The sequence below is a fragment of the Trichomycterus rosablanca genome, chromosome 13, assembly GCF_030014385.1.
Source record: "Trichomycterus rosablanca isolate fTriRos1 chromosome 13, fTriRos1.hap1, whole genome shotgun sequence".
NCBI lineage: Eukaryota > Metazoa > Chordata > Actinopteri > Siluriformes > Trichomycteridae > Trichomycterus > Trichomycterus rosablanca.
The window spans coordinates 1,283,387-1,309,559 of NC_086000.1; the positions used below are offsets into that span (position 1 = coordinate 1,283,387).

Sequence of the window (26,173 nt, forward strand, 5' to 3'; positions counted from 1 at the left end):
GACATGACCTTATGCCGACACCGGTGCCCGACCTCAGAAACGCCCTTTCAACCCCGTTTTATACTCATCACCACGTACAGAACTCAGAAGCATCCGGGTGACGTTACCTGGGAGTCCGAGCGTGTCGATGTGTCCCATCACGACGTCGGCGTTTCCCTTCGCCGCTCTCTCGACCCGGAGCAGCTCGGCGGGCGTGTGGACGTAACGAACCTCGTTAAACAGCAGGGTGCTGAACACAAAGAGCAAAGATCCCGTCAGAACCCGAACCGTCCCAACTCAGAGACGATTATTTCTAAACTGATACGACTCACAACAGCATGTGAGATACGATGGCGTTCACGTCAAATATGGTCTCCACGTCGAACGTCCTCAACGTCTCAGCACCTCTGAAATAATGAATAAAGAAGACAGTGGACGCTGGATATCTGTTCAACGATTAAACAATTCTAATAATTCAGTGAAGCAGCTCAGACCTGAATAAATACGCCTTCCTCATCACGTCTTCCTCCGTGCAGTACTTTGGTATGTTCTCCTTAGAGCAGTCTACCTGCACAAACACGTTTTCATTTTTACAAGTAATACGTTCCTCAGTCATCAGTAAAATACATTCGTGATGTCGCTCGCTGTGATCGATGGTACGACAAGCAAGAGTAACCTGGAGCAGCCGATCGCCGGGACTCTACAGTACTGTGTGTTGCTCTGCTGCTGTGCACCACCCAATTTTTATATTAGGACTAATTTGCCATTTATATTATACAAATATAATTTTATTTATCAATATTACTTTAATTTACGAACAATTTTCATTAATTCATTTACAAATATAATTTTAAAAAATGATTTAATGTGAATTTCTGGCGACATCTGGTGGCCACAGAACTGCAAGAAATTCGGCGCCATTCGATCCTTCTGAGGTAAATCGTCTTAAATCGTCTTTTAAAATTACGATTTCACAGAAAACCCCACTTGAAAACTTCTAATTTAGTCTATGGATCGTAAAACAGGTTTAATATTCCACTTAAACCTGACCTGGCGGGTTGTTTTGACTGACCTTCGCTACCAGTACACCGTAATCCTGAAGCGCCTCAGCAGACGACTTTAACTGCTCCATGAACTTCTGAATAACTGGATCTTCTGCAAACATACACACAAACATACCACAGTTTAAACACTTCATTCCACTTTGATTGTGAATTTGAATGTGTTGTGGATTCGTAAGCAGAGGTTAGAATTCGGTTCATCCTTGATGTGTTTGGTAAGTCTTGGATTCTGGTGTTGGACAGTTTGAGGGAAATGAGACGTTTTCTGTACCTAAACATTATAAAATATTGGGATCAAAGTTACAAGCGATGCAGGAATGAATATTTTACAAAGAATCTGTCATGTTCCACAAAATATACCTTAATATTAGGGCTATACCTTAATATTTCCGGATATAAATTCACCCTAAACACATTACACAAAATTAAGCTTCTGGAAATACCTTCCCTGTACTTAAGTACTAATCTTATCTCTTATCAGGAATATATACTAGTCCGCCACCTCTGAGAGTTCAAGATCGCAAGTTCAAACCTCAGCAAACCTGCCGGCCTGGACGGGCGCTCAACAGACACAATAAGCTGTGTTTTAGGAAGGCACATGATAATGCTGTGATATCGACCTCTGCTGCCTGATTTGCAGTGCAGCTCTCTGTGAGAATCCACTGCTGGATGGTGTAAAGAAGTAAAGCAGCATCCATGCAAGGTTGCATCTCTATGCGGTCAGTGTGAGGTGGCACGAGCGGCAGCGTAATCGAAAAATTTGTACTTTTTGGACCATAAGGTGCAAAAAATGGTTTTTGTTTCTCCAGAAAACTCTTTTAACTCTATGATCCAATCATTCAGTCACCAAACAACTCAAAATTCCAAGATTAGCATGACCTATATGATCCCTACAGATGTAAACTTTGCACTAGATCTCATGCATTTATTAAATTATGGACGCAAAAGCATGCACATTCATATAAGCAAGATGCAGCAGGTAGATTTGCACCTTATGATTGATGCATCAAAAGTTCACGTTCTTACCCTGATTGTGGAAGTAGATGAGAACTGTTTTTCCAGACTGCATGGTTTCATTAAAACCCTGAGCTGTGAGTTCTATCAGATTTAAACTGTAAACATGATTTAATCTAAAGCACAGTAATAACACTGTAATATAGAAACTGTACATGATCACTGGCTGCATGTTTGTTAAACATCTATGCTCCGAAAAATAAAGCAGGATCACTCGGTTTCATGCTGGTTTTGCTTCATAAATGAATAAAACACGCGAAATTATTTAAAATAAGTCAAGATTTACTTAGACTTCATCATAATTCGTTGGTTGTTGTGTGTTGAATGTTCGGTATTTGGATTCTGCAACGTTATCAGGATGAATCCCACAAAAACATAGCTCCCTACTTAGGAACACTACGTAGGGATTTAAATATACAGCATTTGTACACTTACTAGTGCACTATTTATTTATTGTGAAGTAATTTGGGACACAACCACAACGCTGTTCTCCTAACCGCCAATGAAATGGGAATCAGAAATAACGGACATTTTGGCTCAAACCGTGAACAACTTGTATTGCTTTTTTTAAGTGTAATGAGATCCAAAATGGCGGTGTAAGAAGCTCAGTTTCAATACCTTTAGGTCTACACCAAGTTTGAAACGGCAGACATTTTGGCTTAAGGCGAGTAAGAATTCTGTATTCTGTTCCCTTTCATTTAGATCCAAAATGGCGTCATATGAAGCTCAGTTTCATTCCAGGGTCCACGGCTAAAAGGCGGGACTTATCCAAAGCAGTCTACACATGATTGGCTAAAATGGGGGCTCAAATGCGTTAAGCGATATCTGATTGGTCAGAAGGCGTGGCCTGAGCTGCTGTCTGTCCCAGCTGATTAAGCTTTTTTTTCTCGAAGTTGTTTTTGCACTGAAGGAGCAGCTTAGCAGAGATTATTGTTTATATCATGTGAATGCTCGAAACAAGCTTTTAACTCATCGTTTAGTTTTGTTTGATATATTTTTATGTTTGCTTTTTAGTGCCAGCTTGATGTTTGGCATGAACAACCCAGCTCTATGAAAAGTTTTTAGTCATAACCACTTTTTCACCATGCTCATGTCACTTGAGCATCAGCTAAGGCTGGGTGTTTTCCTGTCAGAAGATGAAGCTGAGGAGGATGAAGGATCAGTGATGCAGCTGGCACTCACATCTGTATACACCCTCCTGTACTGTCTTCTGTTCTTCTTCATCTACTGCCAGCTCTGGCTCATCCTGCACTATGGGCACAAGCGCCTGAGCTACAGGAGTGTGTTCCTGATCCTCTGTCTGGTGTGGTCGGCCCTCAGGACCACTCTGTTCTCCTTCTACTTTAACGACATGACCCAGGCCAGTCAGCTGCAGCCCCTGCCATTCTGGCTGCTCTACTGTTTTCCAGTGTGTCTGCAGTTCTGCACCCTTTGCCTGCTCAACCTTTACTTTGCACAGGTGAGTGTCGCTGCACGGAACAGGTACAGGACTGGTGCACACCAACGTATAAAACCCTTTTATGTATATAAACTTCAAATGTTAAGAATGTTTTATATTGTCCTGCAAACAAAAACATTGCTGTAGTTCAGTGCTTGATCAGAAAATGCTGCATCAGCTTTGCTTTGTTACTTAAAGTCCCGGGGGAAATTATTGGCCTCCAGTAGTTTAACAAGCATTTGAAAATAAACTAATACAAATAAAGTAAGTAAGATGTAGCGAATGTACAACCTTCAAATTACAACATGGTGCACTGATGTTAGTGGTGTTGGTGATGATGGTTTTGTTATTGTGTTGTTAAAGTGTAAATAGGCTACTGTTTTTTGGCAGGGAGCCTGTCATGGTGCAGATTTGTTCTAATAAAGGCCAGAAATAGGTAATGAGGTCAAGAACTGAGTTACAAAAGCCTTTAATCCACCATTGTTCAGGTCTCCGGCGTGATTATAACGTCTGGACTGGGACCTTCCTGATACAGCCAGTTATGCACAAAATCTTGGCCTCCAGTAGAGCTTTAATCCTTTTGCACAACATCTAGTCCTGACTACTTTTAAGTCTCCTGAGTCTGGACCTGAGTAAATATTAAAAATGATACCGGTGCTGACATCACACGGACAGTAATCGGCTCGTCCTGCTGCAATCACGACCTCTGCTGGCTGACCGAGGCGCTGCACAGAGACGGGGGATAATGGAGATTGGTGCGTGACTATCTGTGCGCGATACGGATCTCCATATGAACCCGAAGAAAAGAAGTGGTCGGTACTGCACATGTGTGTAAGTCATGACCCTCGTCGGTCAGAAATTGAGGTCTGCACTGTATTTTGGTAAACATTGCGAGATCTTTTCCTGTTTCCCGTTCTGATCCAAAAATAGCTCAGTGAACTCTGTTATTGATTAGCTGGTCTGTGTCAAAGTTCACAGTAACACAGATAAATATGAACATGCGGTTTCAGAGTTTGAGTGGATGTAAGGTAGCTGAGCTTACGTGGCAATAAATTATGTAATAATAATGTAATAATAATGTAAATAATAAAGCACAGCAATACAGAAGAGATGTTTACTCTTTATACCATGAATCCCCCCTCAGTGTTGAGTTTATGGCTACGCCATGTTGTTCCATACAGCTCTCATAAACTGTATAACCGAGTTTTATTGGGTAACATGTTGAGTTTGGCTGGTCTTTGTTGGCGGGATGTTTTTACTCCTCAGTGATTATGAAGCTTGCTTGATCTGCGGTCAGTGTTCATCTGGTTCTTCTCTCTGTTCCTACAGATGATGTGTAAAGCCAAAGCTAAATACTCGCCAGAACTCAGCAAATACAAGTGAGTGATTATTATTATATTATCTATCAAAAAGAGTCAATAATTCGTTCAGACAGGCAGGCAGTTAAGTGTCAAGTGTCGATTCACTTAAGCGAACCGATTCCTCCGAACTTCCTGTATAAAGTGGAAGCCAAACAGGTATTTTTAAATGTCGACTCCGAGCCAAGGAATCATTTAAGCGAACCGACTCCCAACTGCTCGTATAGCGCGAAAGCCAATCATCTAAGCCAGTGGTTCTCAAACTGTGGTACGTGTACCACTGGTGGTACGTGAAGCAGCACGAGGTGGTACGCCAGATAATCTCGGAAAAGTAATTACATGCACCGAAAAAATAAATAATTTAATAATTATAAATAAAACAAATATGAAACAAAATGTGTAAATTACTAATAAAATCTGTTTCAACGTTCTTATAATTCTGTTTTAATAAAATCAGTTTAATTAAAACTAATGTGTTTTTAAAAATATTCGGGGCTACGCAGACACCGTACTTCATTACGTCTATACTTCAAATTCGCGGTTTTCATCTCGAAATTTCCGAAACGCTTTTGTCAGAGCAGATCTGTGTTTAAATCTCACTGATCTCGTTCCTGACATCACAAGGCCGCTCCGCTAAACACGCGCACTCACTGTGACGGTCAGCGGTAACTGCAGATATACTAGTGATGAGTCGTTTGTGAACGATCCGATTCTATTGAACGGATCTTTGAAATGAACGAAGGGAACCGAGTCTTTTATTTCTGCACAGTTCTTATCGACTGTAATCCATTCAGCTTCGCATCAGTAGAGGGAATTAATCATAACTCGTAATAAGAACTGCACTTCCAGTATCACGGAGAGCGAGCGAGACACACACACACACTTACATTCACATACACACCACACACTCGCACGCATGCATACTCGTACACACACACACACACACAGAGAGAGAGAGCTAGAGCTAGTAGTATAATGACAAATAATTGAGAAATAAACTATAAACTTGTTTAATTGTGTTAAATATGGTTATTTCATTGTGCTTATGTTTTAAAGCAGAAACAAACAGTCACATCTCTGCACAAAAGAGGATTTTTCTGAAACTTAAACTTTTTTTTTCCTTTTGAAATAAATCTTTTTTTCTCATTTAAGTGTTGTTTGAATTAGGAATACATTTAAGGCTAGGTAGCAAAATTTGATATTAATATCGGGGGTGTCTTATAGTTTACCCAGTAGCGCCTCCCGAAGAACGAAGAGCCATTTTTTTGAACGGCTCTTTAAAAGGAACCGAGCCAAAAGATCCGACTCCCTTCAAGAAGCCATAATTCCCATCACTAATATATACACACACACACCTAATTAATGTGTGCCATATGTGGTTCTGTGATGAGAAACATAGGTGGTACTTGGAACTTTTGGTTTGATAATGGGTGGTACTTGGTCTAAAAAGTTTGAGAACCACTGATCTAAGCGAACCGATTCATCCAAAATTCCTGTAGAGTGGAAGCCAAACCGGGATTTTAAAGTGTCGACTCAGAGCCAAGGAATCAGTTAAGCGAACCGATTCCTCCTAACTGCCCATATAGAGCGGAAGCCAAACATTCATTATCAGTTAAAATTATTATTATTATAGTAATTATTATTATTATTAAATGCTTTCAGTAATACACTAAAATCATAATTAATAAGCAGTTAATGTTTCGAAATTAATTCTTTTAAAAGCTTCGTAATAGCGAATCACGCTGAACGGGGGTTGCCATGCTTGATTAATCCCCCTCTTCTTCCCGTAACCCAGGGTCTTCATACTTTTATTCTAGCAACCCACATTTTGTCCGTGACTTTTACAGCCACCCAGGCAACCCAAACGATACATCACAACAAAACGAAATAAACTTAGCTAATGAAAATTGTGGCAATCTGGTCCCACTGTGGTTTACACGACGTAACGTAAAGCCTCCACAAGGGAGCGTTCATGTACACGTTCATTTCGTGTTTATGCACCTGTTAAAACTTTATTATTTATTTAAACAATGTTTTTACACAGGACGCCACTGAAGTTGGTCTTCCTGTTCATCAGCTTCCTCTTCCTGGTGGTGAACGTGAGCTGCTCCCTGGTGGTTCACGCTCAGACCAGCATGGACTCCAGCCGGGCGAAGCGTGTGGTCCTAGCGCGGGTGCTGGTTAACGATAGTCTGTTTGTGCTTTGCGCCGTCTCGCTCGCCACCTGCATCTGCAAACTCGCCAGGCTGTCGTCGGCCAGCGCGTACCTGGAATCAAAGGTAATCACCTACCTATGTCGGAGAGACACGCTAAGCTCCATGTGACCAACCCCCCTCCTCACTCTTAAAAGTGCCCGAACCGGTCATGGAAATCAAACACCCAACCCGACCTTCCCTCCCTGGTCTAATAGGCTAGCTGGTTCAATAGACTGTTAATCGTTTCCAGTATTCTGTCCACCCCGTCCTGACATGTTGGTGTATTTCCGTGCCGCAGGGGACGACCGTGTGCCAGGCGACAGCCACGGGCGCGGCGGTGGTGCTGCTCTACACGTCGAGAGCTTGTTATAACCTGGTCATGGTGGCCGTGTCCCCGAAAGACCGAGCCGCTCCGTTCAGCTACGGCTGGTTCAGCTTCTCCGATCAGGTACCCTCACCACGACCCGCGGGGGCAAATACTTTTCTCCACACAGTGTGTGTTTACATGTGTGTGTGTGTGTTTACGTGTGTGTGTGTTTACATCTGTGTGTGTGTGTGTGTGTTTACATCTGTGTGTATGTTTACATGTGTGTGTTTACATGTGTGTGTGTGTGTTTACGTGTGTGTGTGTTTACATCTGTGTGTGTGTGTGTGTTTACATGTGTGTGTGTGTGTTTACGTGTGTGTGTGTTTACATCTGTGTGTGTGTGTGTGTTTACATGTGTGTGTATGTTTACATGTGTGTGTTTACATGTGTGTGTGTTTACATCTGTGTGTGTGTGTGTGTGTTTACATGTGTGTGTATGTTTACATGTGTGTGTTTACATGTGTGTGTGTGTGTGTTTACATGTGTGTGTGTGTGTGTTTACATGTGTGTGTTTGTTTACATGTGTGTGTTTACATGTGTGTGTGTGTTTACATGTGTGTGTGTGTGTGTTTACATGTGTGTGTTTGTTTACATGTGTGTGTTTACATGTGTGTGTGTGTTTACATGTGTGTGTGTGTGTGTTTACATGTGTGTGTTTACATGTGTGTGTTTACATGTGTGTGTTTACATGTGTGTGTGTGTTTACATGTGTGTGTGTGTTTACATGTGTATTTACATGTGTGTGTGTGTGTTTACATGTGTGTGTGTGTGTGTGTTTACATGTGTGTGTTTGTTTACATGTGTGTGTTTACATGTGTGTGTGTGTGTTTACATGTGTGTGTTTACATGTGTGTGTGTGTTTACATGTGTGTGTTTACATGTGTGTGTGTTTACATGTGTGTGTGTGTTTACATGTGTATTTACATGTGTGTGTTTACATGTGTGTGTGTGTGTGTGTGTGTGTGTTTACATGTGTATGTTTACATGTGTGTGTGTGTTTACATGTGTGTGTGTGTGTGTGTGTGTGTGTGTGTTTACATGTGTGTGTGTGTGTGTGTGTGTGTGTGTGTGTGTTTACATGTGTGTTTACATGTGTGTGTGTGTTTACATGTGTGTGTTTACATGTGTGTGTGTTTACATGTGTGTGTTTACATGTGTGTGTGTGTGTGTGTGTTTACATGTGTGTGTGTTTACATGTGTGTGTTTACATGTGTGTGTGTGTGTGTTTACATGTGTGTGTGTGTTTACATGTGTGTGTGTGTTTACATGTGTGTGTGTGTGTTTACATGCGTGTGTGTTTACATGTGTGTGTGTGTTTACATGTGTGTGTGTGTGTGTTTACATGTCTGTGTGTGTGTTTACGTGTCTGTGTGTGTGTGTTTACGTGTGTGTGTGTTTACGTGTGTGTGTGTGTTTACATGTGTGTGTGTGTGTGTGTGTGTGTTTACATGTGTGTGTGTGTGTGTTTACGTGTGTGTGTGTGTGTGTGCATTTGTGCGTTTGCATGACCGTGTGTGTGTTTACGTGTGTGTGTTTGTGTGTGTGTGTTTACGTGTGTGTGTTTACATGTGTGTGTGTGCAGGCTGATGTAGAGAGGATCAGTGGGAAGGCCTACGTGGTGTTTGGGGTGGTTGTGTTTTTTTGGGAGTTCGTCCCCACCGCCCTCCTCGTGATGTTTTTCCGAGTTCAGCGACCCAATCAGAACCTGGTGAGACGCGCCGTCACCTCGTTTAGGTTTGGAACCGATTCAGAGGAACGATAATCGCTCACCGTGTGTGTGTGTGTGTGTGTGTGTGTTCAGGCACCAAGAGGGATGATCCACAGTCACAGTTTTAACTCCAGGTCGTATTTCTTCGACAACCCGCGGCGCTACGACAGCGACGACGACCTGACCCGAAGCGTCGGCTCCAGAGGAGACCGGGGCAGGTCGGTACACACACAATCACACACACTAACTAGGACGCGTGTCCACATACTTTTGGTCTTGTTTTAACCCCGTTTCTGATCTCCTCAGCATCAGCGTTCGTTCCTCTACGTCTCAGCTGAGCTCCGGTTGGTACGGGTCCATCCAGAAGTCCGGCAGCACCGGGTACGCCGGCTCCTGCGGCCCGCATTCGTACTCCGGGGTCCGAACCTCCAGCGCCCCTCTGTTCCTGCCCTGCGGGGGCGCCCAGAGGAGCCAGCATTACGGGTTCTGCTCCGCCCCGCAGGAGTGCCGCAGCGCCCCTCAGGTCTGACGGGGCGCCATGGAGACGCCGGTCGTTCCGCGTTTATGGTCCTCAGATGGACTCGGATACCGAAAGGTCTTTTGGACCGGACGTTCGGCCCCGAGCGACTTTAGATGTTCACGGTGATCAGATTATTAATGCAGCTTTTTTATCTGTGACTGAATGATGCCGGGTCGTAAATATACACACGCCAACGTAAATCAATGTGGTGGTATGAAAGTAATCGGTGGGGATTATCATCTACGTCTGGCAACTCCGTGCTCAAATAAATAGGACTGATCGGCTACCGTGTGCCCAGGGATTCCAGGGACCCACCGTGACCCTGACCAGGGTAAAGCGCCGCACCGTGTACAGAGTCACTCCGCTCTTCAGACAGCAGGAGTCGCTGTTGCAGCACTTATAGCGCACCGACAAGTGCACCTCACAACAGCAGCTCTTTTTCCTGGTCAGGGTCACGGTGGGTCCCTAGAATCCCTAAGCACAAGGTAGCCAATCGAAACGCCAATCCATCCCTATACTCAGACATGGCCATTAGTGTGTGTGTGCAGCACTGGTGAGGGTTCGAACCCGGGACCCCAGCTTAAGCGGGCTAGCGTGATTTACCGCCACGCCACCCGAGCGCCCTGGAAATGAAATCTGATTGGCTGTAAATGGTTAAATAGAAAACTGAGTCAAATTTATTGGCACACCTGAATTTTACATAATTATTTCTGGAGACTCTTGATGTCTGAAGGTTCTCCGAGGGTTCTCATGGATGTTCTTGTACTTTTCCTTTGATGTTTGAGGAGCCGCCCGTTCATCTCCTTAACCGAAGCACAGAGGAACGGTAACTGGAGGTCCGGGGACAGACTGGTACCAGTATGGGTGTGAACTTTCTTTATTGGTTGAGCTTTGTTAGCAGGTTCTTGAAGTTCTTCAGTTCTCTGATGCTCGTAGAGACTCTGGAACAGAACATATGGACAAAAGTATTGGGACGCCCATGTGTTTCGGTCACAACAGTCGCTAACAGGTGTAATAAATCGATTATATAAAGTAAATCTTATGCTTTATACTTTGCAGGAACATTTCAACAGTTTAGGGAAGGCCCTGTCCAGTTCCAGCATGAAGAACATCAGCTGAGGCTTTCTGGACCAACATCAGTTTTAGCATGTGTGACATTCAGCAAGCGTACAGTTTGGCGTCCCAATACTTTTGGCCATATAGTGTACACTGGCGCCCTGAGGGTACATGTCCAAAAGTATACGGACGCCCAACCATAAGCTTGCCGGCCGTCCCAATCCAAAACCGCCGGCTTTAATATGACAGCAATGACATCCTTCACTTTTTTGGGGTGATTTTGGAGTGCACCTGTGGGAATTCATGCCCGTTTAGTCAGAAGAACACTTGTGAGAGCAGGGACCCATGTTCAGACACACGTTCCAGATCATCCCAGCAGGGTTAAAGGTCAGAACTGTGCTTAGTTTCTCACTGAGCTTGCTCTGCTCGGGAAATGAGACTATATGTCTAGGAGGAAGCACGTGTCCACCCGTAAACCTTCCGGACAATTCTGAATAAAACTGGGTATAACTGGTTTCTAAAGAGGTCAGCTGGGGTTCTGAAGCTACCGGAGGAAAGGAGGTCGGGGCGTACCTCCCGAAGGCGTTGAGGAGCGAGACGATCTCCTGCCGGTTGAGCTGGAACGCCGGGTGGGCGTCGCCGCCGGCCCGAGGAAGCGCTTCGATCTGCTTCTCCGAGAACAGGATCTTCAGAGCCGTGCCCAAACCCTGCGTCTGAACCACAGAGACACGCCCACACTCAGAGATCGAACCCACGTGCGTTTAACGTAGACGTTCGGCTCACTCACCTGGAGTTTGCCCCAGAGTCGACACTTGAAGCATCCCACGCAGTCCATGATCCTGGAGATGTTCTTGAACGTCAGTCTGAAGTCGTGCTGGAAAAGAGAGAATCATAGTTTTATATACATTTAATTTTAACCAGAATGCTTTGCAGCGTCGTCATAGCATCAAACAAAAATCTTGGATTTGCTATCTACGATACAAACCCGGTCTCTGCGTTTCACAGGCTGTATTTCACCCACAATTCCTTGCTTTAGTATTTTTGTGAAGCAGTGAGGATCAGTTTGTCTCTGCCTGTCCGTGCGAAGTGAAGCTCAGCGGCGAGCGGTAAAAGCCGAGCCTCAAAGCGGTGAATCTGCGCAGAGCAGAGCGGCTTCACGTTTACCCACAGCGACTTATAATTAGGACTGTATGCTCAGGAGTCCAACAGTGAATCCTAGACCCAGTATCTTAATCGCTGAGCTACCACTGCTGCCTCTGATGCCGCTTTTTTGCCACATATGTAAATGCGGGTTGAAGGTTAAAACTGCAGCCTTAGACGGGGTGACGACATTAACAGTAGCAATTTAATTTAATCTACTCACTTTCAGCTTGGCTGCTTCTTTCATGTCTCCAGCGAACAGCGCGGCTTCATCAAAATGCAGCGGAAACGACCTGAAAATGAGAAAATTCCTTGTTTAGGTGGGTTTTAATAATCGTAAGGAATTACTGCAGATATAAGAATAACAAAACGGTGGTGCAACGGTACGATACGTTCGAATCTAGGGCAGTTGTAGCCTAGCAGTTAGGATACTGGACTAGTAATCGAAAGGCGGGTGGTTTAAGCCCCACCCCTGCCGAAAATATAAATATCAATATCTCAGATCTGCTATCCGGTCTGGCGCCCACACAGACACATGACTGGCCGAATCGGGGTTCCTCATCACTGGTGTAAGAGCGGCCTCTGCTGGCCGATCACAGAACTGGGCGCAAAAAGGATGTGGGTTTAATACAAAACATCTGGGTTTAATCTGGGACATCTAAATGTGGGATCACACATTGGTGGAGGAATACTTAAGGTGTAGTGTGTTCCTCTGTTACTGGCTTTAGATGAAGGAATCAGATCTAAAGTCAGTCATAATTAATAAAATCACATTTTATTCATATTAATTCAACTTAATATAATAAACAGACGCTCTGGACGTTACTCTTTTCTGATTGGACTGCAGGAAATACTCTTCAGCCAATCAGAAAAGAGCACGGCGGCGGCTGCGACGTTCTTACCTGGCCGTGTGGAGAAGCTCCAGCAGCAGCTCTTTATTCTCCCGGTCCCGGTCCGGCCGGCCCGTGTACAGGTGGACGGACGGACGCTGGAAGAAAGGAAGGACCTTCGCCAGCGCTCTGAGCTCGATCAGGTACAGGAAGTAGAGGTTGCGCAATCGCTTCGGCCCTTCGCCTTCGGTCAGTTCCTCGTCGAACCTCAGCTGGAACTCGGTCACGTTCGGACCCCACTTCCTCTCAAACCAGTTATCTGAAAAACACATCAATCACATTAAGCAAGTAAGGGGTTACGGGCCTTGCTCAGGGGTCCAACGGTGCCAACCAGCAAGCTTTCAGTTACTAATACGACAGTCTACTGTGCTGGCACCCGAATGTCAGCAGGGCCACAGACCCGGCCTCTCCGTACCTCATATGGGTCTGTGTAGGAACCCCAACACTTACGGGTGATCAGGAATTGGAAATGAAGGAGGAACACACTACACCCAAGGTATTCCTCCACCACTTGTGCCACCGCCTGGACCAGATTTACATTCCTGGCATTTAGGAGACGTTCAAATACGATACTGAGGGTTAAGGGCCTTGCTCAGGGGTCCAACAAGTCTAGTTACACAAGTCCGGCTCCACGCTCGTACTGGACTAGATGGTTTGATCGGGGCGTGGCCGTGACTCACCGTCCAGCAGGTACCTGGCGCTCAGGTGGACGTTTATACTGCTGTGGAGTCCAGACACCAGCCTGTAGAACGCTCTCTTCTCCACACACAGCCCTACAGGAGGAGAGACCGCGTTAATCAGGAACCGACCCGCAAATAACGATTTAAAGATAATAAAAGGCGTGGCTTACCCTCCAGCCAGCGGTAAAACCCCCGTCCTGAAACGCAAAACTCACTCATTAGGGACGTGGAACATCGGCTTCAGGAGAAAGATGGAGAAGGTGGAGAAACGTCCCGCTTACCTTCACCGTCTCCTGCAACACGGACGAGAACAAGAACGCCACGTTACTCGAGTATTTAAAATCACGACCTCTGCTGGCTGATCGAGGCATTACACGGAGACGGGAGCTCAGTGCGCGATACGGATCTCCGTACGAACCCGGTCAGTGCCGGGGAAAAGAAGCGGTCCTGCACACGTGTCACACGATCGAGGAATCGGATAAGAGGAAACACACACTCACCAGCACTGGACACCAGAGGGTTGAGCGGCCGCTTCACCGAATACGGTCTGAAAATAAATAATAAAACAGAATACATGAGACACGCCCGGTTCCCCTTGCTTAATAAAACTGGGTGTCCTCGAACGTCTGCTGCTGTTCCAGTGTTTACTACGGAACGAGATTCACAGCTTTGCCGCTCGGCTTTTACAGCTCGCCGCTGAGCTCACAGTGGTCCTTTAGGATGGCAGTGCCAACATACACCCGGAATGCGGGGTCACCGAACGGTTATACGAGCATAAAAACAAGGCAAATCGCGGCATTACGGACGGTTGAGAACATCGTACCAACAAGAACTGCTGTTCGTAAATCGCCAAAAATAATTCCTATCAGGGGAAAAAGAGCGGTTTGCGGGTTCTTACTTGAAGCAGTTCTCTTCGTAGATGCTGTTCCAGATCTGCCAGGCTTCGGGACCTTTATAGCCGGTGTATCTCTCGGGGTTCAGGAGCAGATCCACGTACTGCGCGTCCGGAGCATCTTCATCTGACAGAAAGGATGAGACAAGTGCAGTCAGGTCCAGAGAACTGGTGGGACGTATCCAGTTCCCTGTCGTACTCATGGCTCGAGGCTTAGCACCAACACTGGGAACTGGGCGTGTACTGGGAGTGAGGACAGACCACAAAAACAAAGCTCTGCTCGGGAGCCCTACAGACATCACGTAGCGTGTCTGAGGAAGAGGAGGTCAGCTTCGGTATCGCATCAATGCTTCGGGGACAGCGACTCCTACTGTCCGCTTAACGCAACTACATAAATATTAAAGGGAAAACACTTCAGTCCTGGATCTACCTACTTGAGTGTATGGCGGCTGTATGTAGGAATCTACCAACGCGTATGTCGTTGTGTAGGAGGCGGTGCTGGGAATTGGATATGTCTACACTGTATGGCCAAAAGTGTTTGGACACCTGACCGTGAGTTTGTCAAATGTCCTAGAGTGACCTCTGTGTGATCTTTACAGCCATAACAGCAGCCGCTCTTCTGAGAAGCTTTATGGCTGTGAGCTAATGTTGGTTAAGAAAGCCTCAGTTGATGTTCCAGTTCATTCCATATATATATAGACGGATTTATTACCACATTACCATAAATATATAGATATTACCGTCGTGCATGCAGAAGCGTTCGGCCTCGTCGTCGTGTCGGTTCCACTCCAGCAGAGCCCGGCGGGTTTCATCACTGTAGAACCCAAACAGAACAAACATAAGAACGAGGAGAACACGCCGCCATCAACAACGTCCTACCGGATGAACCTTAAAAGCATCAGCCAGCGTTTGATCCTGGTCAGGGTCGCAGCAGGAAACACTGGGCACAAGAAGCATGCAAATCCAATCATGCCAGCGCAGACGCCCGACCGGCTGATAGCACCACTGAGATTTGAACCTGGATCTCAGCGATGTTGGGTTATTATATTATGTATTTATATTACTATTATTATTATTATTATTATATATTATTATAATCTTCAGTGCAGGAATACCCGCCTCACAGGGCAGGGCGACGCCCACACACCCATACTGCTCACACCTAGGGGGGGCATCAGAGTACCCAAACGCCAAATATTTATACATTAACATCGAACCCTGCTCCTCGAGTCCCTGGAGCGGTGTGGCACCAACACTACAGACCAGGCCATCATGCCACCCTTCATTATAGATGAATTTTGGACAGCGCAGATCCTGGAGACCTGGGTTTGATTCACGCCTCTGGTCTCTAGGTGAACGGAGTTTGGTCTGTTCTTTCCGTGCCCTCGTGCAGAAGGTGGATTGGCGTCTGTAAGCTGCTCGAGTGAGTGAGTAAACACATCAGCCCGCCGTTTACCTGAGCGAGTTGTTGACGGCTCCGAGCTTCTCGGCCATCTCGCACTCGTCCGTGAGCAGGTTCGCCTCGACCGAATACTACACACACACACACACACACACACACACACACACACGCACACGTCAGCTTCAGCTCTCCGGCGGTAATCAGCTGAATGTCTGAACGGGTTCGTTAGCTAACAGACGTACCTTGTAGCTGCTGGATTTGAGCCCCTCTGGTACTTCATTCTGTACCAGATAAATAAACAGCGCAAAATAATTAGCATTACATTATATTTATATACGATAAATAATACGATTTTAGCTCTGCAACAGTTTAAGGAAGGTCCTTTTCTGTACTAGCATGTGTTCATGATTACACATTTACATTTGCAGCATTAAGCAGACGCTTCTATCAAAGTGACCCTCAGTTTACGCAATTGAGGGTTAAGGGCCTTGCTCAGGAGCCCAATGGTGGCAACTTGGCTGTGGTGGGGCTTGAACTGGCAACATTCTGATTACTAGTCCGCTACCTTAACCACTGAGCTTCCACTGTCCAAGTTTGGAGTGGAGGGACTCCAGTAGCCCTGACCTCAGCATGTTATAGGGGCAGGTGGTAATGGAAAGGTCGCTGGTTCAAGCCCCACCACTGCCTGGTTATCAGCATTGGGCCCTTAAGCAAGGCCCTTAACCCTCAATTGCTTAGACTATATATACTGTCACAGTACTGTAACTCGCTTTGGATGAAAGCATCTGCTAAATGCTGAAAATGTGTGTGACCAGATAATTTTGACCATATAAAATGCAGAAACTGACCGGTGTACATGGTCGAACGGCGCAGTCTCTCAGCCCACAGTGACCGCTGTCCGTCCAGAACGGACACGGATTATTCAGGTTCACCTAAGGAGAGAGAAACGGGGGTAAAAGTGTTAAGAGGGGCGTCAGGATTTGAGTTAATACCCCTCCCGCAGTGACCAAGCGCACCTTATAGAACCTGAAATAATCAGACGAGAGGAGCGTCTCCAGTTTGGGGAAAAGCTCGTCGTTGTTGAAGCCGTCGATCGTTTCCACGTCGCATGTGCAGTCGTCCAGACTCCCTGTGAGCTACGGTGGACATAAAGCAGATAAAAACGTACAGAAATATCATATTTTTAATATATATTCACAGGACATTTATATACGTCTGACAGTAGGTACACTATTGTTGGGTTTACACACTTTAACATTTCATCCACACACATATTACTGCTTATTGTCAATGGATGCTTTCCTTCTTGACAGTCTGTACACTTATTTAAATATGATGCTTGCTTGACTGTAAACAGTGACCCCTTAAGGTCCAGCAGGTTCATATATATGTCAAACCTGTTTGTTGTGGTTCGTGGGTTCCATCTGACCTGCTGTACCTTCACAAGAGACCATTGTTCCATGTATTGTTAATGGAAGCAGTCAAACTAGCCCTAATTATATGGGCACAGAGGAAGAATTCTCCTATAGTCACTAATAAGGAATACCAAAAGGTGTACCTCAAGTCCACTGACGTTACAGATCTTTCTACACCATCAGATTAGACATCTATGGTGCTGTATGTATAGTTTTGATTCAGGATATTTTTTACAGGTATGTGGTTAAAAAATGCAGAATTTATTACACTTTCAGGACCTGTCCCATTTAAACTGTATGTAAATGAGCTGTACAGGTGTAACTTACCTTGCAGAAACACCTGTGTGCAGCAGAACTTGCCAAAGTGCAGGACAGCAGTGCAGGAGACACAAACACACTTAAATATAATAAAGATAGTTTCATTTTCTTACAATCAAACACAATCAGAGTCAAAATCAAATGAAAGAACAAAAATGTCTCAAACAAATACATGAAACCGTATTCACACTTTTATTATGGATGTTACGCCTTTAACTACCTGGCTGCGTCTCAAATAGACCATGTTCCCTATTCCCTACACAGTGCACTCCGTTCACCATGCATTCTCCAGGTTGTATCATTTCAACAGTTTAATGTTGCAGTACAATACAGGCACAATGCAATGTCAAAAATGTCTTGATTATATTTAATTATATGATTTATATTATGATTAAAAAAAAATTCCAGATTTAGTGCACTTTGTAGTGGAAATGATGCGGATTAGGACAACGCAGTCTGATTCACGCTTTTACTCACGTCTTGTTGACGTGAGGTACGTGACTTACAGGCCTAAATCAAAATAACTTGATAGTGTACAATAGCCATGTACTATATTCCATATAGGGCACCTAAATAGTGCACAAGAAGTGAAGAACTAAATTCCGCCATAACAAAGTAAACTATTAAGATAACGGCTCATAGTCAGCATTATTAAGCCATATTGTTAATTAAATCTCAATAAAACAATAAATCCTGTCGAGTGAATTCGAAATAAGTGATTTGTTCATTTAATTATGGTTTAAAAAGTCGACATTCTAATCGGAATTTATTCACACAGTTAACGTTAGGGTTGCCACTGCGCATGCCCAATACGTGACCCCAAGCAACAAAATAGTTTTTAAGAGAATTTTGGATTGCAAAATACACAAAACAAAACAAAATGTCAGTACTGAACACTGTAAACTATGAAAATATGTAGTTTAATATATTTTTATTACTTTATATTAGTTTAAAGTTGACATTTGCAACGGTGTTTGTTGCCATGACAGCATCGTCTTTTATGTTGAGGTAAATGCCGTTTAGTTTCAGTGTACTGAGAATTATTTGTATTAATTACTGACTAAAAGACAATTTAATTATTATTATAATCTTCTTTTTAGCCTAACAACAGTTTAGTAAAAATACGTCTTCCGTTTTGATTGTAAACTTGTATGACTTGTAAGCGTAATACAACAGTTTTACCACTAGGTGGCGCAAAAGCCGAAGTTTAATTCGATTTAACTCAATTTCAACTTTGTTATGGTGGGACTAGAACCAACATCCATGTGTGTCGTTTTGTTGATTTTTCAGTTTCTCCAAACAATCAACTAATCAAGGTTCCTCATGTCTCAACATGGTTGTGTCCATTGTATTGTCTATTTACTGCATTGCACACTATGGATGCTCCAATCCAATATCAGGTGGTAATATATTGGTCTGATGTATCATCTGTTTCATCCTGGTCATGGTTGGTCCATTTTTGCTGGGAAACACTGGGTGCAAGGCAGAAATACCCTTCAAAGATCGCCAATCCATTGCCAGACTTCTACCACCTTAAATCATCCAAAACTTTCCAAGCATATCCAAGAAGTGTCATGATCTTTACAGTGACCAGACGTGGGGTTTAAACCCAGGTCCCCTGGACCCTGATGCTCTATGTGGTGCTCTATGAACTAAATAATCATCTAGATAAGATCCAAACTGAAATATTAAGTAAATAAGTATGTTGGTCGCTTGTTCTGATGGGATGTGGATGCCTACTGCTGGAAGGAATCCACTACTACACTTTATTTATTGATCTAAAGGGCATCGAACGGTTTTTGAACCGTTTTCCAGCTTCAGTGAAGCATAACCGATGCCCTCTGATGTAGACAAACCTCCTGCCATGGCTCACTGGTGAATCTAAAGACCTACACGACCTCTTCCAAACTTTTGCCCCTCTGCTATATGAACGAACACTTTTAAGAAGACTTGGTGCTCCAGGATAACGCAGTTTGGTGTTTATATTTGAAAATGAGGTGATGAATGTCAGGGTGAGGGGTCTGGGTGGCCGGACAGGCGGTGTGTTCTGTTCCTGCAACTCCATTCTCTATTTTTGTGCTTTGCTTGTGCTGCCAAGCCCCTGACGTAATGCTCCCAGTTAATGATTCGCATGTGGGAAGCAGAAGCAATGCTGAGTCTCTCCTCTGGACTGGAGGGAGGAGAAGCAGCCCGAGCTCTGCTGAGTCTGGAGTCTGGACTGGAGGAGCAGAACTGAGACCAGTCATCAGCCCGTCCTAGACCAGTCCTCGGACTGTCCTCTGGATTGTAAAAGGGAAGGGAATAATACTAATAATAATACCAATAATAATGTTGCGCTTCTGGACTGGAGTTTAGGAGAACGCAGTATGATCGGTGTTCGGTCTGGACTTGGAAAACTTGGTGGACATGGCCAAACCCTGGACTGATCCTCCTGTGTGAACGAGCTGGAGCTTTTCTCAGCTCCAACTCCAGCACTTTCCATGCAACTGGACCTGGAACTGAATGTGAGTAAGTTGGTCCTTCGGTTCTTGCGATTTGTCGGGAATAAAACAGCACAAGGTCCTGATGGATCTGGAACCCTGTTGGGTGGGAATAGGCTACAGAGGGGGAATTATAGACGTCTCCCAGACATGACACAGAAATGCAGGATTGACTTTGGAGTCCGAGTCCGAGGAGTCAGCAGGTTTTGTAGGGAAGAGTAGGCAGGATCCAGACTCAACGATTTTCCTCCCGATTTAGATTCAGCGGTGTGAAATGCAATCGCGGAGGAGAAATGTGTGTGAAAAGCAGTTCCCGAGTCCTGCACAGATCTGGAGTCGGATTCAAAATGAAGGATCACGATCTTCCGACAGAGATCGAGACACATTTTTATGTCGGAACCGGATCCTAAGACCTAAAATAGATCTAATCCAGATTCGGATTTCTTATCGGTTTCTCCTGATTGGAAATAAAATAACCAGACACAAATAATCAGGTTATAAATGTGTCTTAAACTTCATATGATTGTAATAAATACAGCATACATCACGGTGTATCGTTACTGTCAGTTGTTGGATTGTGGTATTTAGTGTACGGTTTACTGCACCTACTGGTTTGATGGTGGATTTGTAGCCTGTTGAGCAGATTCATTCAGTAATGGTTTACACATTTATATAAACCTCATGGTTTAACAGGTGACCTGTTACTTAGGCTACTCAACATGGGTTTGATGGTTTTCCAATGACACCAAACATTCCAGTGGGTCAGGTGGTCTCCAGTGGGTTTTTGCCAATAATTATCGGTCATGCACATCAGTCATAATTTTCCAGGGGTGCACAAACATAACAGTTTATTTCTTCTATTATTATCAGGGTTGCAGTGGATCCATAGCCCTTGGGTGCGAGGCAGGACCCATGTACACATGCATTACTTGTTTATTACTCACTTGGGCACGGTTTGTTGAGGCAGGTCTACTCTTAGCATGTTTTTGGAAGGTTGGAGGAAGAAAATACTCAAGGTGGAACTGTGTAGTACCCACACTCTGTGCCCCATATCCGTGCCACCCAATTATCATCATTTTAGACTTCCTAAATCAAGAGATTGGAGCAGAAATGGATCTAATGGTTTAACTGACATGTTACTTAGGCTACTCAACATGGGTTTGATGGGTTTCCGATGGCACCAAACAGTCTACGTGGGTCAGGTGGTCTTCCAGTGGGTTTTTGCCAATAATTACTGGTCATGCACATCGATTAGTCATAATTTCCATTTTGTCATTATTATCAGGGTTGCAGTGGGTCCATAGCCTCTGGGAAGGTTGGAGGAAGAAAATACTCAAGGTGGAACTGTGTAGTACCCACACTCTGTGCCCCATATCCATGCCACCCAATTATCATCATTTTAGGCTGCCTACATATCAAGCGATTGGAAAGGGGTCTAATGGTTTAACTGGTGAGTTCTTTATTCTGGACATCTTTGATGGTTTTCTAATGGTTATTAAAGTTGTACATGAGCCTGCGGTGTTCCCCAACAGATCTACTAAAGTGATAATAAGGTTAAATGTTATTGATCTAGTGGTCATTAGTGATATTAGTTTGTCTGGAATAAAACAATATGCACACTGGTAAGTTTATTTGGTAAACAGACTGTTAGTAAAGAGTTAAACTGGTTAAACAGTTAGCTACTGTACACACATTTGTGCCGATTTTCTTCGTCTTCGTTCGTTATTTATTTCCTGTTTGGAAACACATGACTGGTGGAGGCCTGGTTATTTTTATCCCAGTGCTAATAGTGTAGAAGCACATGTTATACACCACCCTGTTATGATGGGATTAGATGTGGGCATCTGGCTGGAAGTGTTGAACCTGCTCTCTTTTAATGCCCACAGATTCTAGGCTACACATTGGCACGTCGAGCCCGAAGCAACAGGACCGTGTGTGTGTGTGTGTGTGTGTGTGTGTGTGTGTGTGTGTGTTTGATAATGTTTAAATAAGGGTCCTTAAGGGTCACGGGAACCTGTGTTCAGTCCTCGCCCTGTGTTTACTGACTACATTGCGAGCGTGTGAGTCTGTGATGCCCTTTAATAAACTGGTACCTTGTTCAGTGGGTTTCTACCTTGTGCCCGATGTTCTTGTATGTACCCACCACCTGAAATACAAAAAATACAAGCTTTACTACCAATTCAATCCCTCGTGCATCCAACAACCCATCTAACCATCCAGTCACCCATCCATCCAACAACCCATCTAACCATCCAGTCACCCATCCATCCACTAACCCACCTAACCATTCAGTAACACAACAATCATCATACCCCGCTAATCATCCAGTCACCTATCCATCCACCCAACTAACCACCATCTATCTACCAACCAATCTAACCATACAACCAGCTGTATATCTACCAGCCCATTTAACCATCCAGACAACCATCCATCCACCTACCTACCAATTTAACCCTCCATCCATCCACCAAACCATCTATCCACTTAGTCACCCATCCATCAATCTAACCATCCAGTCACCCAACCATCATCATACCCATCTAACCATCCAGCCACCTATTTAACCACCCAGTCACCTATCTGTTCATCCATCTACCCATCCAGTCACCCATCCACCTATCTAACCATCCAGTCACCCAGCCATCATCGTACCCCACTCAACTAACCACCCAGTCACCTATCTAGCCATCTACTTACTAATTGTACCCTCCATCCATTCACCAACCCATCTAACCAGATAGACACCCATCCATTTAGCCAACCATCTATCTACCAACCAATCTAACCATCCAGACAATCATCCATCCACCTGCCTACCAATTTAACCCTCCATCCATACACCAACCCATCTAACCATCCAGTCACCCATCCATTCACCTATTTAACCACCCAGTCACCCATCTGTCCACCCATCTACTCATCCAGTCACCAATCCATCCACCTATTTAACCACCCAGTCACCCATCTGTCCACCCATCTAACCACCCAGTCACTCAACCATCATCATACCCATCTAACCATCCAGTGTCCCATCCAGCTACCTACAAATTTAACCGTCCACCCATTCACCAACCCATCTAACCATCCAGCCACTCATATATCTACCTAAACATCTAACCATCCAGCCACCCATCTATCTACCAACCAAGCTAACCATCCAGCCAATCATCTATTTATTATCCAATCTAACCCACCCCCCACCTAACCATCCACTAACCCATCTAACCATCCAGCCACCCACCCACCTACATAACCATCCACTGACCTATCTAACCATCCAGCCAATCATCTATCTACCAACCAATCTCACCATCCAGACAGCCATCCATCCACCAATCTACCTACCAATTTAACCCCATATCCATTTACCAACCCATCTATCTACTTCCCCCTCCAACCACTCAGTCACCTATTTATCCATCTACTAACCCGTCCATTTATCTTCTGTGTCGGTCTCTGGTGTTTGTACTGTATTGGTTTAGCTGGTTAGCTCTTTACTCACCCACCAAATGATTATTTAAACACATAGTTTATGTTGATTTATCCATTAGTTCATCTATTAATCTTTTTATTTAGTCGTTCATGCAGATACTCGTGTGTATTTTAGTTTTTCCATCCGTCCTCCCGCTTTTCCTTGTGCTTGTTTACTTCCTGTCTGAGTTTGGCTCTGTCTTTGTTTATTTATTGATGTAGCATCTAGGAAAGGCTAATGCTAACTCTGCTACTTCATCTTTTTTAGATATACTGTGTTCCCTGAGGAAGAAACCATCAGCGCTTGACCTGACGTATATGGGAGTGATGTTTTGAGCAGGAAGTGTCCATCCAGCACTCAGTTCCAAAAGATCTGGAGAAGAAGAACACCTTCCACCCCAGCCGACCACACCCAAACCAAGCATGACCACATTACGCTCCCGTCTTCACTCGTCTCGTTCCACCCCAGAGCCAGTGTGATTCGGAGTTCCCCCAGACCCACCCGGGACGTGATCCCCGCCCGATCTCCCGTTTAACGACCCAATCAAACGCCCCCCCCCCCCCCCCCCCCCCCCCCCGGACCATGATGTTTCGGGACCAGGTTGGAGTCCTTGCCAGCTGGTTTAAGGGCTGGAACGAATGTGAGCAGACGGTGGCGCTGCTGTCGCTGCTGAAGCGGGTCAGTCGGACCCAGGCGCGGTTCCTGCAGCTCTGTCTGGAACATTCACTGGCCGAGTGCACAGAGCTGCACGTTCTCGAGGTAGAAGCCAACAACCCAGGTCAGTTCCGATTCAGGTCATTTCTCCTCCTCTCTATCTTGTGACGGTGTAACGGCAGACGTTTACACCACCTACACCAGGGGGGTTGGGTTCTAGTCTCGGGAGGACACACTGTTAGTCAGGTTGTGTAGTTGTGTAATGTGGTCTGGAATCTCACTCCGCTACTGTGTGCAAAAAAAACCCAGACTGCTTTTCCTTTCATCACTGGTTCTGATAACTGGTTCTGAAACTCAAATAATCGCTGTGGTGTTTATGATTGGTTAGGGTAGAGTTCGATTATATATAGGGTGGAGTTTGGTTAGGTTAGAGTTTAGTGTTTAGAGTTAGTGTAGAGTTGGGGAAGTGTAAGAGTAGAGTTTGATTAGAGTTTGATTAGAGTTTCATTATAGTTAATGTAGCGTTTGATTAGAGTTAATGTAGCGTTTGATTAGAGTTAATGTAGCGTTTGATTAGAGTTGATGTAAAGTTTGATTAGAGTTAAAGTAGAGTTTCATTATAGTTAATGTAGCGTTTGATTATAGTTAATGTAGCGTTTGATTAGAGTTGATGTAAAGTTTGATTAGAGTTAAAGTAGAGTTTCATTATAGTTAATGTAGCGTTTGGTTAGAGTTAATGTAAAGTTTGGTTAGAGTTAGTGTAAAGTTTGGTTAGTGTAGAGTTTGATTAGAGTTTGGTTATAGTTAGTGTAGAGTGTGATTAGGAGTGAGGGTAGAATTTGATTAGATTTAGGGTAAAGTTTGGTTAGTGTAGAGTTAGTGTAGAGTTAGGGTAGAGTTTGATTAGAGTTTGGTTAGGAGTGAGGGGGCAATTTCATATTAATGTCCACGGTTGATAATGCTCTTGTCAGGTGTCCACGTATATTTGACTATATTGTGTAGCTCGCTGTAAAGATATTTTTATTAAAATTTTATTGTAGAATTCATCAGAACGTTTGTGTTCAGTTTTACACACGTTCAGGATTTGTTGCTAAACTCTAAACTGGAACGCTGAATCTCGGCTGAGGAAACACGGTCCGAATCCCGCGCTCGCTCAGCGTCCTGTGTGTGTGTGAGTGTGTGTGTGTGTGTGAGTGGACGTACACGTGGTCAGGGTTCCTGACATGCAGCTGTGTGGCCGTTAAAGCCGGTACAGGAGCCGTGTGTAGAGTCGAGCTGGTTTGCATAAACCAGATCTCCTCCGAACCAGGGGCAGCGGCCGAGAACGTGCAAATCAGCGCATTTACATGTGTGTGTGAGTGTGTGTGTGTGTGTGAGTGTGTGTGTGTGTGTGTGTGTGTGTGTGTGAGTGTGTGTGTGTGAGTGTGTGTGTGTGTGTGAGTGTGTGTGTGTGTGTGTGTGTTTGTGTGTCTGGTGTGTGTGTGTATGTTTGCTGTTCCGACCACCTGACTCTCCAACACATCTGTGTGTGTGTGTGTGTATACTGGTTCATTTCTGGGCTGTATTAGTGTTACCTGTGTACACACACACACATTTTATATTTTATATAAATCTGTCTTTTTAATACTTTAGCAAAACTGTAGCTATGAATATTATAATTATAATTATTATTATCACTTTTTCTCATTTTTATTATGACTATTATTATTTTTTAATGTTATTGTAATTTGTATAAATATTATTATTATTATTATTTTCTATTATTATAATTTATTATTATCACCTTTATTCATTTATTTATTCATTATCATTAATTATTATTATTTATTATTATTATTATTATTGTCATTATTATTATTATTAATAATAATATTAGCATCATTATTTATTATTATTATTATTTATTATTAATATTATTTATTATGTTGTTATTATTATTATTTATTATATTATTATTATTTATTATTAATATTATAATTTTATTATTTATTATTAATTATTATTTGTTATTATTATTATGTTATTATTGTTATTATTATTATTTATTATTATTATTATTTAATCTGCAGTTTAAGATTTAAATAATAAAACAGATTTTCAGTTCGGTTGAGATCAGAACTAGTCTCAGCGT

General features: G+C 43.8%; 4 protein-coding genes across 7 annotated transcripts in view; 2 read left to right on the forward strand and 2 right to left on the reverse strand.

Annotated features, from left to right (window-relative positions):
* Positions 1-2,379, reverse strand: part of txndc16 (thioredoxin domain containing 16) — an 18,867-nt gene extending 16,488 nt beyond the window's left edge. Inside the window, exons 1-5 of the mRNA XM_063007470.1 lie at positions 2,067-2,379; positions 1,052-1,134; positions 474-547; positions 312-386; positions 108-229 (exon numbers count right to left, since the gene is read on the reverse strand). Coding sequence (XP_062863540.1) covers positions 108-229; positions 312-386; positions 474-547; positions 1,052-1,134; positions 2,067-2,226 — 514 coding nt within the window. The 5' untranslated portion in view covers positions 2,227-2,379. The remainder of the gene's footprint in view (positions 1-107; positions 230-311; positions 387-473; positions 548-1,051; positions 1,135-2,066) is intronic.
* Positions 2,380-3,070: 691 nt separating this feature from the next.
* gpr137c (G protein-coupled receptor 137c) lies at positions 3,071-10,677 on the forward strand. The gene is made up of 7 exons (XM_063006868.1): positions 3,071-3,513; positions 4,822-4,871; positions 6,895-7,129; positions 7,344-7,493; positions 8,995-9,120; positions 9,214-9,338; positions 9,427-10,677. The coding sequence occupies exons 1-7, from the start codon at positions 3,139-3,141 to the stop codon at positions 9,647-9,649; spliced, it is 1,284 nt and encodes a 427-aa protein (XP_062862938.1). The 5' UTR covers positions 3,071-3,138; the 3' UTR covers positions 9,650-10,677.
* ero1a (endoplasmic reticulum oxidoreductase 1 alpha) lies at positions 10,491-17,541 on the reverse strand. Of its 2 annotated transcripts, XM_063006871.1 has the most exons (16): positions 17,443-17,541; positions 16,717-16,836; positions 16,549-16,632; positions 15,943-15,981; positions 15,755-15,831; positions 15,039-15,112; positions 14,305-14,425; positions 13,907-13,953; positions 13,688-13,699; positions 13,577-13,603; positions 13,407-13,499; positions 12,739-12,985; positions 12,060-12,129; positions 11,484-11,570; positions 11,270-11,409; positions 10,491-10,581 (listed from the first exon to the last, which is right to left on the reverse strand). In XM_063006871.1, the coding sequence occupies exons 1-16, from the start codon at positions 17,536-17,538 to the stop codon at positions 10,518-10,520; spliced, it is 1,398 nt and encodes a 465-aa protein (XP_062862941.1). In that variant the 5' UTR covers positions 17,539-17,541; the 3' UTR covers positions 10,491-10,517. The 2 variants fall into 2 exon arrangements, with proteins under 2 accessions (XP_062862941.1, XP_062862940.1); XM_063006870.1 differs by lacking the exon at positions 13,688-13,699 and having other exon boundaries at positions 13,577-13,620; positions 13,903-13,953; positions 17,443-17,538.
* A 6,403-nt stretch (positions 17,542-23,944) lies between these two features.
* Positions 23,945-26,173, forward strand: part of samd4a (sterile alpha motif domain containing 4A) — a 36,462-nt gene continuing 34,233 nt past the window's right edge. For all 3 annotated transcript variants that reach the window (XR_010014241.1, XM_063006866.1, XM_063006867.1), the window contains exon 1: positions 23,945-24,166. Coding sequence is in view for 2 of the 3 variants with exons in the window: in XM_063006866.1 (XP_062862936.1) it covers positions 23,971-24,166 (196 nt within the window). In the remaining variant the exon portion in view is untranslated. The remainder of the gene's footprint in view (positions 24,167-26,173) is intronic.

Excerpts from the sequence above, each read along its gene's own strand:
- gpr137c (XM_063006868.1), top strand. The coding sequence starts at position 3,139 with ATGCTCATGTCACTTGAGCATCAGCTAAGGCTGGGTGTTTTCCTGTCA. Across the intron at positions 3,514-4,821 it reads TCAACCTTTACTTTGCACAG|ATGATGTGTAAAGCCAAAGC; the intron begins GTGAGTGTCGCT and ends CTGTTCCTACAG. Across the intron at positions 9,121-9,213 it reads AGCGACCCAATCAGAACCTG|GCACCAAGAGGGATGATCCA; the intron begins GTGAGACGCGCC and ends GTGTGTGTTCAG.
- ero1a (XM_063006870.1), bottom strand. The coding sequence starts at position 17,538 with ATGAAACTATCTTTATTATATTTAAGTGTGTTTGTGTCTCCTGCACTG. Across the intron at positions 13,954-14,304 it reads TACGAAGAGAACTGCTTCAA|ACCGTATTCGGTGAAGCGGC; the intron begins GTAAGAACCCGC and ends ATTTATTTTCAG. Across the intron at positions 12,986-13,406 it reads CGCCAGGTACCTGCTGGACG|ATAACTGGTTTGAGAGGAAG; the intron begins GTGAGTCACGGC and ends TGTGTTTTTCAG.